The 13,346-nt window shown below is 42.2% G+C and overlaps 1 protein-coding gene across 2 annotated transcripts in view; it reads right to left on the bottom strand.

Moving 5' to 3' along the window:
• Positions 1 to 13,346, bottom strand: part of NOD1 (nucleotide binding oligomerization domain containing 1) — a 311,719-nt gene that overhangs the window by 180,830 nt on the left and 117,543 nt on the right. For both annotated transcript variants that reach the window (XM_053714271.1, XM_053714272.1), the window contains exon 3: positions 4,575 to 4,749. In XM_053714271.1, coding sequence (XP_053570246.1) covers positions 4,575 to 4,749 — 175 coding nt within the window. The remainder of the gene's footprint in view (positions 1 to 4,574; positions 4,750 to 13,346) is intronic.

Below are 13,346 nucleotides of genomic sequence, written 5' to 3'. Positions count from 1 at the left end.
CGACTGGAGTCTGATAAACCGGACTAAACATAATTGAGGCCAAGCTGTCAAGGCATTGAAGATTGCATTGAAGATTGCACTCAAATCCAAAATGTTTATGAGAAGACTCCTCCTGAGTCCACAGGCCCTGAGCTTTTAGTGAGCCCCAGACTGCTCCCCAGCTTAACAGGAAGCAAGTGTCCCGAAACAGATGTTTCTGTGAAATCCATCACGAGAGAGATTCTCTTGTTAGGGGATCCAGATCTATCCTCTGCAAGAGATCTGGACTTTGTTCCATTGACTAAGCATGCATAGTTGAAGAGGTCTCAGATGGAACCAAGAAAAAGGAACAATGTCCATGGAAGCAACCAGACCAATCACCTCCATGCATTGAGCCACTGATGGACGAATAGCAGACTGGAGAGAAAGGCACGAAGCAATAAGTTTGGATTTTCTGACATCCGGAAAATCTTCATGGACAGGGAATCTATGATTGTCCCTAAGAAACACACCTTTGTAGCTGGAACAAGGGAACTCTTTTCCATATTCATTTTCCATCCGTGGGAACGCAGAAAAGATAACATCTCTATATGAGATTTTGCTAGTTGAAAAGATAATGCCTGAACTAAGATGGGATCTGACCACTGCCAAAAGAGCCCCCAGAACCTTTGTAAATATTCTGGGAGCCGTGGCAAGACCAAACAGAAGTGCAACAAACTGGAAATGCTTGTCCAGAAAGGCAAACCTTAGAAACTGGCGATGATCACTGTGAATGGGAACATGTAGATACGTGTCCTTCAGGTTTATGGTCGTCCTGAATTGACCTTCCTGAACCAATGGAAGAATGGAACAAATAGTTTCCATTTTGAAGGACGGAACACTGATGAATTTGTTGAGGCACTTTAGGTCTAGAATGGGACGGAAAGTTCCCTCCTTTTTGGGGAACCACAAATAGATTTGAATAGAATCATTGTCCCTGTTCCTTTACAGGAACTGGAACAATTACTCCCAGGGAGGATAAGTCCTCTACGCAGTTTAAGAAGGCATCCCTATTTGCTTGGTTTGTGGATAGTCTTGACAGGAGAAATCTGCCCCTTAGAGGGCAAGACTTGAATCCTATTCTGTAACCCTGGGATACTATGTCCACAGCCCACGGATCTGAGACATTGCGTATCCAAGCTTGCTGAAAAAGAGAAAGCCTGCCCCCTACTTGATCCAAAATTTGATCGGAGGTGGACCCTTTATGCTGATTTAGAGTCAGTGGAAGGCTTCTTGATTTTGCTTACCCTTATTCCAAAGCTTACTGGACCTCCAAGAGGTCTTGGGTTGCTCTGAATTGGAAGGAGGAAGAATTCGGTCCTTTAAAGTTATGAAAGGAGTGAAAATTAGAATTCTGGCAACCCTTCGGTCTATTCTTCTTGTCCTGAGGTAGGAAAGATCGCTTTCCACCCCTAATTTCAGACCAGGACCAAATAAAGTTTTACCTTTATAAGGTAAAGACAAAAGCTTGGCTTTTGAAGTTACATCAGCCGACCAGGATTTTAACCACAGATCTCTGCGAGCTAGAACAGTGAAGCTAGACATCTTAGCTCCCAGTCTAATTACCTGCATGCTAGCATCGCAGATAAAGGTATTGGCCAGTTTAAAAGCTTTGATCCTATCTTGGATCTCCTCTATCGTAGTCTTTTCTGATATCAGATCAGACAAGGCATCGCACCAATACAATGCTGCTCCTGCAACTGTAGAAATACTTGCCGCAGGTTGCCACTGTAATCCTTGATGGATGTACATCTTTTTTAAGTAAGCCTCTGGCTTCTTATCCATGGGATCCTTAAAGGAACAACTATCCTCTATAGGAATAGTAGTTCTTTTAGCTAGAGTAGAGATAGCTCCTTCTACTTTAGGCACAGTGCACCATGAGTCACGAGTGGAGTCAGCAACAGAAAACATCTTTTTAAAAACAGGAGAAGGAGAAAAAGGAATCCCTGGTTTATCCCATTCCTGAGCTATAATTTCATCTTGTCTGGAACAGGAAAAACATCCACAGAAGAGGGAGAATCATAAACTCTATTAAGTTTAGTTGACTTTTTAGGATTGACAACGACAGAAGGTTCAGAGTCGTCCAAAGTAGCTATGTCAGAGTCTGAGATTTCCCCCTCAGAAGCTACTGATGTATTCTCCTCGTCAGACATATGGGAGAGGTTGACCAGCGCAGATTTAGAGGGGTCAGAAACATTACTAGCAGAAAAATACTTAGATTTCCTCTTACGCTTACCGGAAGTAGGGAAAGCAGCTAAAGCTGCAGATACCGCAGAGGTTATCTGTGCAGCAAAATCCCCTGGTAAATAAACACCCCCAGGAGGTTGAGAGGAAACAGAAGGCACTGAATGAGAAACATTTAAGGCTTGGGACGTTTGTGGAGAAAGCTGAGGCATGTCACGCACAGCATTATCCTGAGACACACTTGGCTTTAAATTTTAAAGTTTTAGCTAAACATGAGGAAAAAAATTGCATAGGCAGAACAATTTGGGCCTCTAAACATACTAAGCATTTATCTATTGAAATAGACGGATCCTGTTCTGAGTCCATAGCTACAGCAATCAGATCCCACTAAAGATGACAAAATTAGAATTGAAATAAAAAAATATAAATAAACTGTTCCCACAGAAAGTTAACGCAACTCACATAAACAAAGTTTATTATACTTAGGGCAAAAGAATCTGCCTTTAAATCAACATCAGAATGCCAGAGGCTAATACCGTGACAGGATTGAAAACACCACTAGTAAGAGGAAGCGAGACTCTCCTGCAGAGGTCCTCTCCTCTTGGCAGACAATCCGATCGTCGAAGGACAAGCCGCAAAGTCGATACTCCAAGACTTACTAAACTCCGCTCTGTACAACACGGAAAAGCAGAGGTCACGTGAGTGGGCTAGAGAAAAGAAACTGCGCCACATCACAAGCGCGCGTTTCTAACGGCTCAAATTGAAAGTAAAAAGTATTTTATTCCTTACCCCAATCCAGCCTCCATAAATAAGGGGAAAATATAGAAACCCCTTAACAACCCTTCAGCCAAAGTAAAAAAAAAAGGAAAATTCCAAGCATAGCTCTTCATTAACCCCTTAAGTCTCTCTCTCACAAACATATAAAGTGCCAGTAAAACTGTCCATAAACGTACCCTTAATCAAAAAAGGATAACTATGTCCCAAAATAGATCCACTTGACGGTTAACCAAGTGCTGTCCTTCAGTACCTAGAAGGAAAAGGCACTTACCTGTGGATCCAGCTGCAGGGCAGATAACAGCTACTTAGGTGTGACAGGTACTCCACTCCTTGTAAGGGACCTGTAGAAAAAGAAAGAACAGAGTAACCAACCCTGGCTTTCTGCAAAGGGGTAGCAAAAGTGTTAGAAGAAAAGACTACCTCGCCGCCTTCTTACTGCTAAAAGCCACCACTACTTTTACTAAAAAGATTGACAAAGACACAGCTAGACCCCAATACTTGCTTGCAGGGAAAAGTACCCATAAAAGGATTAAATATCTTGAGACAACATCTTCGCACATCCTCCATTGACAGAGGCAAAGAGAATGACTGGAGACTATGGGTAAGGGAAGTTACACTTAACAGCTCTGCTGGGGTGCTCTTTGCCTCCTCCTGCTGGCCAGGAGTTGAATATCCCACTAGTAATTGAAATGAAGTTGTGGACTCTCCATGCCATAGGAAAGAAAATGCAAAATACTTAAAGTGACATTGTACACTAGAGTTTTCTTTGCATAAATGTTTTGTAGATAATCTATTTATATAGCCCATCTGTGAGTGTTTTCATAAAAATGTACAGTTTTGCTTATTTTTAAATAACACTGTGCTAATTTCAGACTCCTAACCAAGCCCCAATGATTTACTGTATATGTATACTGATGTCTTTAGACTCCTAATTGTGCAATGGAACTTTTCGTATGCAGTAGAGGGGGGGCGGGCAGTGTCCGGTCTTCTTGCTTTCCCAGCCCCTTTCAGTGGGTGTTCCAGCCTAACCTCATCAACAGTGCTAAACTGGGAGTTACTAAGTACGTTTTTAAGAAGGTTTTATACTGGATTTTTATATCAGTATCTGTGCATGTTCTTCTTTATAGTAGTGTCTATTACATGCAGTTATATGAAAACTGGTTTATACAGTCTCTTTAAAGGCAACATAGCTATGGAAGCATAATTACACCTGGATCATAATCCTTAGAGAAAAGCTCACAAAAAAGAACACAATCTTTTTTCAAGACCCACTTTGCCATAATCTTTGATGCTTGCTGACGGTACATATGTATATTATTGATGATTTTAAAGAATTTTTAACTAAAAATAACTTTTAAAATGTTTTTACATGTTCATATTGGGCTTTAAAATGTCTTGGCAAAAGTGGGTCTTAAATATAGATGTTGCTTTAAAAACATACCTTAGGGATTATGATTTTAGAACCAGCCTGTTTTGGAGTTGGTGTTGACCTACATGGACAACATTACAGTGGTTTGTTTGCCTTTTGGCTTTCTGCATAAACCGACAACAGTAGGTGAAGGTGTTATCGATACAAATGTTTGGAATACTTATACCTGGATCATTGTTAAGAACAGTCAACTGCTGAATTGACTCAGATGCTTGAAAACCAATCGCATCTAACCAGGGCTGTAAATCATAATATGCTTCAGGTACTCTCTGAAGGATACTGATAAAATACTCGCAGGCTTCTTCCCCTTTACTTTCAACTAGATCCAGAATCTGTCGAACCTGTGATAAGACGGAGATTTCATTAAATTAATAAGGTTATAAGAAACCAAACAATTCAGTTACAAAATAGGTACTGAATGGTATTTATATAGCATTCGGCTAAGAATCAGCAAATATGTGTGGAAACTCTAGTAATATAATCTTAGCAGTGCTTAGTATTTATTGCACTATGGTTAGTGTCTTGTGCATTTGTAAAAGGAGTAGTTGAAATTGTGGAAAGGATACCACGGATGGCATAATACACAGAAGTCACACTGGCCGTTCTATAAATGTAGGTTCTCCTGGTCATTTACTCCTCATTGTTCTAGATAAATATAATTAGTATGGAGAAGTGGAGACAGTTGTCGAAATGTCACTTCAAGAAATACATCTCATTTTGTTGATTTATAAATCCAGTGAGTGCTGTTATTTTGTTGTGTATACTACTGTACCTGCAACTGCACCCTGCACTGTGAGAGTGCATAACTCCAACAGCTATATATAGACAGATTTTCTTTTTTTCTGCAAAACTTGTGTTGACTTTTTTTTTTTTTTTTTTAAGGGAAAAACTAAATGTATGCTTACCTGATAAATTTCTTTCTTTCTTGACACGGTGAGTCCACGGATCATCTCTAATTACTGTTGGGAATATCACTCCTGGCCAGCAGGAGGAGGCAAAGAGCACCACAGCAAAGCTGTTAAGTATCACCTCCCTTCCCTCCAACCCCAGTCATTCTCTTTGCCTATGTTAAAAGCAAGGAGGTGGTAAAGTTTAGGTGTCTGAAAGAAGATTCATTGCACAATTAGGAGTCTGAAGATTCTTTCCAACACCAGTCATTTGACCGAAGGAAAAAGAGAGAAAGGAAGTAACACAAGGTGCAGAGGTGCCTGAGGTTTAAAACACTAAAAACCTGTCTAAATAAACAGGGAGGCCCATGGACTCACCGTGTCAAGAAAGAAATACATTTATCAGGTAAGCATAAATTTCGTTTTCTTTCTAATGACACGGTGAGTCCACGGATCATCTCTAATTACTATTGGGAATCAATACCCAAGCTAGAGGACACATATGATAAGGGAAAAGACAGGGTACCTAAACGGAAGGAACCACTGCTTGAAGTATCAAATTTATAGAATTTTAAAAAAGTGTGTAGAGAGGACCAAGTTGCAGCCTTGCAAATCTGTTCCACAGAAGCTTCATTTTTGAACGCCCAGAAAGAGGAAACAGCCCTCGTAGAATGAGCCGTGACTCTCTCAGGGGGCTGCTGTCCAGCAGTCTCATAGGCAAAACGAATTATACTCTTCAGCCACAAAGAAAGAGAAGTAGCCGTAGCTTTCTGACCCTTGCGTTTCCCAGAGAAAACAACAAACAGAGCAGAAGACTGGCGAAAATCCTTAGTTGACTGTAAATAGTATTTCAACGCACGTACCACGTCTAGGTTGTGCAGCAGACGCTCTTTATGAGAAGAATGTTTAGGACACAAAGAAGGAACAACGATTTCTTGATTAATGTTCCTATTCGAAACCACTTTAGGGAGGAACCCTAACTTAGTACGCAGAACTACCTTATCCGAATGAAAAATAAGGTAAGGGGATTCACACTGCAACGCCGAGAGCTCTGAGACTCTACGAGCAGAAGAAATTGCAACAAGAAACATAACTTTCCAAGATAACATCTTAATATCTAAGGAATGCATAGGCTCAAACGGAGCCTGCTGAAGAACTTTAAAAACAAGGTTAAGACTCCAGGGAGGAGTAACAGGTTTAAACACAGGTCTGATTCTGACCAAGGCCTTACAGAAAGATTGCACGTCTGGTACATCCGCCAGACGTTTATGCAACAAAATAGACAAGGCAGATATTTGACCCTTCAAAGTACTTGCAGATAAACCCTTCTCCATACCCTCTTGGAGAAAGGACAAAATTCTAGGAATCCGAACTCTACTCCAAGAGTAGCATCTGGATTCACACCAATACTGATATTTACGCCATATCTTATGGTAAATCTTTCTAGTTACAGGTTTACGAGGCTGAATCAAGGTCTCAATAACCGACTCCGAAAACACGCGCTTAGATAGAATTAAGCGTTCAATCTCCAAAACAGTCAGCTTCAGAGAAATGAGATTTGGATAAAGGTAGGGCCCTTGAAGTAGAAGGTCCTTCCTCAGTGGAAGTCTCCAAGGTGGAAGAGAAGACATCTCCACTAGGTCTGCATACCAGATCCTGCGAGGCCACGTCGCTGCAATGACGATCACCGACGCCTTCTCCTGTTTGATTCGAGCAATAACCCGAGGAAGGAGAGCGAATGGAGGAAATAGGTATGCTTGAATGAAATTCCAAGGAACCGCCAGAGCATCTATCAGTACAGCCTGAGGATCCCGAGACCTCGACCCGTACCTAGGGGTCTTGGCATTCTGTCAAAATGCCATGAGATCCAGCTCCGGCTGTCCCCATTTGAGAATCAAGTTGGCAAACACTTCCGGATGAAGTTCCCACTCCCCCGGGTGAAAGGTCTGTCTGCTCAGAAAATCTGCTTCCCAATTGTCCACTCCTGGAATGTGGATCGCAGATAGACAGACAGCAGTTGTGGGTCTCCGCCCACTGAATAATCTTGGCTACCTCTGTCATGGCCAAGGAACTCCAAGTTCCTCCCTGATGGTTAATGTAAGCCACTGAAGTTATGTTGTCGAACTGGAACCTGATAAACTGGGCTGAAGCTGAGTCCAGAAGAGCATTGAAGATTGTCCTCAGCTCTAGGATGTTTATAGGGAGAAGAGACTCCTCCTGAGTCCATGTCCACTGAGCCTTTAGTGAGCCCCAGACTGCTCCCCATCCCAGCAGGCTGGCGTCCGTTGTCACAATCACCCAGGTGGGTCTGCAAAAGCAGGTTCCCTGGGAGAGATGATCCTGAGACAACCACCAAGGAAGAGAGTCTCATGTCGCCTGATCCAGATGAATTCGCGGAGACAGATCCGCTGAAGGGCCAGACAAGAGTCGTGGATCTTTGATTTTCTGACCTCTGTCAGAAATATGTTCATTGATAAGGAATCTATTATGGTCCCCAGGAACACTACCCTTGTAGCTGGAATCAAGGAACTCTTTCCCAAATTCACCTTCCATCTGTGAGACCGCAAGAAGGATAATAACATCTCTGTGTGGGAGTTCGCTTGTTGGAAGGATGGTGCCTGAACCAGAATGACGTCCAGATAAGGCGCCACTGCAATGCCCCGTAACCGGAGCACCGCCAACAGGGATCCCAGGACCTTTGAAAAAATTCTGGGAGCTGTGGCAAGGCCGAATGGAAGAGCCACAAACTGGAAGGCTTTGTCTAGAAATGGGAACCTCAGAAACTTGTGATGATCTCTGTGGATGGGAACATGCAGGTACGCGTCCTTTAAATCTACTGTTGTCATGAATTGACCCTCTTGAACCGAGTAAAGAATGGAACGAATAGTTTCCATCTTGAAGGACGGTACTCTGAGGAACTTGTTCATACTCTTGAGATCTAGAATTGGTCTGAAAGTTCCCTCTTTCTTTGGAACCCACGAACAGATTGGAGTAAAATCCAAGACCCTGTTCCTGCATTGGAACAGGAACTATCACTCCCAGGTCGGAGAGGCCTCTCTTTTTATCTGGTCTACAGATAATCTTGAGAGCAGAAACCTGCCCCTGGGAGGAAAGGTCTTGAACTCTAGTTTGTATCCCTGGAACACGAAATCCACCGCCCAGGGATCCGGGACATCCCGAACCCAGGCCTGAGTGAAGAAGGAAAGTCTGCCCCCCACAAGATCCAGTCCCGGATCGGGGGCAGACCCTTCATGCTGACTTAGAGTCATTAACAGGCTTCTTAGATTGCTTTCCCTTGTTCCAAGACTGGTTGGTCCTCCAGGAAGGTTTGGACTGTTCCTGCTTGGCAGAGGGAGAGGAAGGCTTACCCTTGTAATTTCGAAAGGAACAAAAATTACTCTGACGTCCTTTCTGCTTATTCCTCTTATCCTGAGGGAGGAAATTACCCTTTCCTCCTGTAATGTCTGAAATAGGCCCGGCCCAAACAAGGTTTGTTCAAGGTCTTACCCTTGTAGGGAATCGCCAAAAGCTTAGACTTAGACGATACATCCGCAGACCAGGACATCAACATAAGGCTCTGCGGTTCAGTACGGCAAAACCAGAAATCTTTGTTCCCAGCTTAATAACCTGTAGGAAAGCATACGTAATAAAATAATTGGCCAACTTAAGAGCCTCGATCCTATCCTGGATCTCTTCAAGGGGAGTATCTGTCTGAATAGAATCAGACAACGCATTAAACCAGTATGCCGCCGCACTGGAGACGGTAGCAATAAACACTGCAGGTTGCCATTGTGAACCCTGGTGTACATACATCTTTTTAAGTAACCCCTCCAACTTCTTATCCATAGGATCCTTGAAGGAACAGCTATCGTCTATGGGAATAGTAGTTCTCTTGGCCAAAGTGGAAATTACCCCTTCCACCTTGGGGACCGTCTACCAAGACTCCTTGATAGAGTCAGCTATTGGAAAAATTTTCTTAAAATTTGCGGATGGAGAAAAGGGGATATCAGGTCTCTCCCATTCGCTAGCAATAATCTCTGTAGCTCGATCTGGTACAGGGAAAACCTCCACCATGGAAGGTACATCAAAGTACTTGTTTAGCTTACTAGATATCTTAGGATTGACTACGACAGTAGTCGAGTCGTCCAAGGTAGCCAAAACCTCCTTAAGTAACAAACGGAGTTGTTCCAGCTTAAATCTGAAAGATACAACTTCCGCAACAGAAGAAGGAATTACACTGTCTGAGTCTGAGATTCACCCTCAAACGCCACCGATGTTTCTTCCTCCTCAGACTTCTGGGAAGGAACATTCGGAATAGCCATGACTGTGTCAGAAACCTTACTCACTGATTCCTTAGATTTCCTCTTGCGCTTTCCCTGCAGCATGGGAAAAGCATTCAGCGCATCAGTTACCGCAGAAGATATGTGGGTAGCAATGTCTTGCAACGTAACTCCAACCGGAGTGTGAGAGGAAATGCAGGGCACTGCATGTGTAGACGATAAAGTTTGGGACACTTGAGGAGAAAGCTGCTGCATATCTTGAACAGGAGACCCCTGAACAGCATCCGCCTTAGACAATAATGGCTCAGAATCAAAAAGTCTATCCCTGTAATGCAATGTTCTCTCAACAAAAAGGGATTGGTGGTTCCACATCAAAACACATTTTGCAGGGCCTCTTGGTCCATCTTTACCTAATATTTGAACAAATAAAAATTAAAATACTTTTATTTAATTTTGAAATTATTGCAAAAAAAGTTACTGTCCCTTTAAATCTTTAAAAATAACTTTTTATTTTTCAATGCAAAAACGGCGGTTCTAGAGCACCCCAGACAGCCTCTACACCTCAGCTAGCTATGCTGAGGTGCCTACCTGTCCTGCTGGTTGCGGGAGTCAATAGATAGAGAAAATCCAGACTCAATCCAGAGCTGCTCCCACCGGTATCCAGAGACCGCTTTACTGAAAACTGCAGAGCCGCAATAAAGTACGTCACCACCCTGACAGGAATAATAAACAAACTGGGCCTATGTCCTGCTCTCGTCCCCAGTGCCTGCACAAACTGCCTCACATTATCCTATTAACCCATAATAGGATTAATGTATCTGATGTCCCATACAGCGCTAACTGTTAAAGTGCCAATATTTTTCTTTATACTTGCTTAGAAAAATAAAATTAGCACTTACCTCAATGTAATCTACCTGGCAGCAGGGCAGCTCACTAGGTTTCAGAGGCATTCTCCCTCACATGGACCTGTGGAAAAAACATAATTTATGTAAGAACTTACCTGATAAATTCATTTCTTTCATATTAGCAAGAGTCCATGAGCTAGTGACGTATGGGATATACATTCCTACCAGGAGGGGCAAAGTTTCCCAAACCTCAAAATGCCTATAAATACACCCCTCACCACACCCACAATTCAGTTTAACGAATAGCCAAGAAGTGGGGTGATAAAAAAGTGCGAAAGCATATAAAATAAGGAATTGGAATAATTGTGCTTTATACAAAAATCATAACCACCACAAAAAAAGGGCGGGCCTCATGGACTCTTGCTAATATGAAAGAAATGAATTTATCAGGTAAGTTCTTACATAAATTATGTTTTCTTTCATGTAATTAGCAAGAGTCCATGAGCTAGTGACGTATGGGATAATGATTACCCAAGATGTGGATCTTTCCACACAAGAGTCACTAGAGAGGGAGGGATAAAATAAAGACAGCCAATTCCTGCTGAAAATAATCCACACCCAAAATAAAGTTTAATGAAAAACATAAGCAGAAGATTCAAACTGAAACCGCTGCCTGAAGTACTTTTCTACCAAAAACTGCTTCAGAAGAAGAAAATACATCAAAATGGTAGAATTTAGTAAAAGTATGCAAAGGGGACCAAGTTGCTGCTTTGCAAATCTGATCAATCGAAGCTTCATTCCTAAACGCCCAGGAAGTAGAAACTGACCTAGTAGAATGAGCTGTAATCCTCTGAGGCGGAGTTTTACCCGACTCAACATAGGCAAGATGAATTAAAGATTTCAACCAAGATGCCAAAGAAATGGCAGAAGCTTTCTGGCCTTTTCTAGAACCAGAAAAGATAACAAATAGACTAGAAGTCTTTCGGAAAGACTTAGTAGCTTCAACATAATATTTCAAAGCTCTAACAACATCCAAAGAATGCAATGATTTCTCCTTAGAATTCTTAGGATTAGGACATAATGAAGGAACCACAATTTCTCTACTAATGTTGTTGGAATTCACAACTTTAGGTAAAAATTCAAAAGAAGTTCGCAACACCGCCTTATCCTGATGAAAAATCAGAAAAGGAGACTCACAAGAAAGAGCAGATAATTCAGAAACTCTTCTGGCAGAAGAGATTGCCAAAAGGAACAAAACTTTCCAAGAAAGTAATTTAATGTCCAATGAATGCATAGGTTCAAACGGAGGAGCTTGAAGAGCCCCCAGAACCAAATTCAAACTCCAAGGAGGAGAAATTGACTTAATGACAGGTTTTATACGAACCAAAGCTTGTACAAAACAATGAATATCAGGAAGAATAGCAATCTTTCTGTGAAAAAGAACAGAAAGAGCAGAGATTTGACCTTTCAAGGAACTTGCGGACAAACCCTTATCTAAACCATCCTGAAGAAACTGTAAAATTCTCGGTATTCTAAAAGAATGCCAAGAAAAATGATGAGAAAGACACCAAGAAATATAAGTCTTCCAGACTCTATAATATATCTCTCTAGATACAGATTTACGCGCCTGTAACATAGTATTAATCACAGAGTCAGAGAAACCTCTTTGACCAAGAATCAAGCGTTCAATCTCCATACCTTTAAATTTAAGGATTTCAGATTCTGATGGAAAAAAGGACCTTGCGACAGAAGGTCTGATCTTAACGGAAGAGTCCACGGTTGGCAAGAGGCCATCCGGACCAGATCCGCATACCAATACCTGTGAGGCCATGCCGGAGCTACCAGCAGAACAAACGAGCATTCCTTCAGAATCTTGGAGATTACTCTTGGAAGAAGAACTAGAGGCGGAAAGATATAGGCAGGATGATAATATAGGCAAGGAAGTGATAATGCATCCACTGCCTCCGCCTGAGGATCCCGGGATCTGGACAGATACCTGGGAAGTTTCTTGTTTAGATGAGACGCCATCAGATCTATTTCTGGAAGTTCCCACATTTGAACAATCTGAAGAAATACCTCTGGGTGAAGAGACCATTCGCCCGGATGCAACGTTTGGCGACTGAGATAATCCGCTTCCCAATTGTCTATACCTGGGATATGAACCGCAGAGATTAGACAGGAGCTGGATTCCGCCCAAACCAAAATTCGAGATACTTCTTTCATAGCCAGAGGACTGTGAGTCCCTCCTTGATGATTGATGTATGCCACAGTTGTGACATTGTCTGTCTGAAAACAAATGAACGATTCTCTCTTCAGAAGAGGCCAAAACTGAAGAGCTCTGAAAATTGCACGGAGTTCCAAAATATTGATCGGTAATCTCACCTCCTGAGATTCCCAAACTCCTTGTGCCGTCAGAGATCCCCACACAGCTCCCCAACCCGTGAGACTTGCATCTGTTGAAATTACAGTCCAGGTCGGAAGCACAAAAGAAGCCCCCTGAAATAAACGATGGTGATCTGTCCACCACGTTAGAGAGTGTCGTACAATCGGTTTTAAAGATATTAATTGAGATATCTTTGTGTAATCCTTGCACCATTGATTCAGCATACAGAGCTGAAGAGGTCGCATGTGAAAACGAGCAAAGGGGATCGCGTCCGATGCAGCAGTCATAAGACCTAGAATTTCCATGCATAAGGCTACCGAAGGGAATGATTGTGACTGAAGGTTTCGACAAGCTGAAATCAATTTTAGACGTCTCTTGTCTGTTAAAGACAGAGTCATGGACACTGAATCTATCTGGAAACCCAGAAAGGTCACCCTTGTCTGAGGAATCAATGAACTTTTTGGTAAATTGATCCTCCAACCATGATCTTGAAGAAACAACACAAGTTGATTCGTATGAGATTCTGCTAAATGTAAAGACTGA

This window comes from Bombina bombina, chromosome 5 (genome assembly GCF_027579735.1).
Source record: "Bombina bombina isolate aBomBom1 chromosome 5, aBomBom1.pri, whole genome shotgun sequence".
Taxonomy (NCBI): Eukaryota; Metazoa; Chordata; class Amphibia; order Anura; family Bombinatoridae; genus Bombina; species Bombina bombina.
The sequence above is the reverse complement of the archived record's forward strand: the minus strand, read 5'-3'. Positions and strand labels throughout refer to the sequence as shown.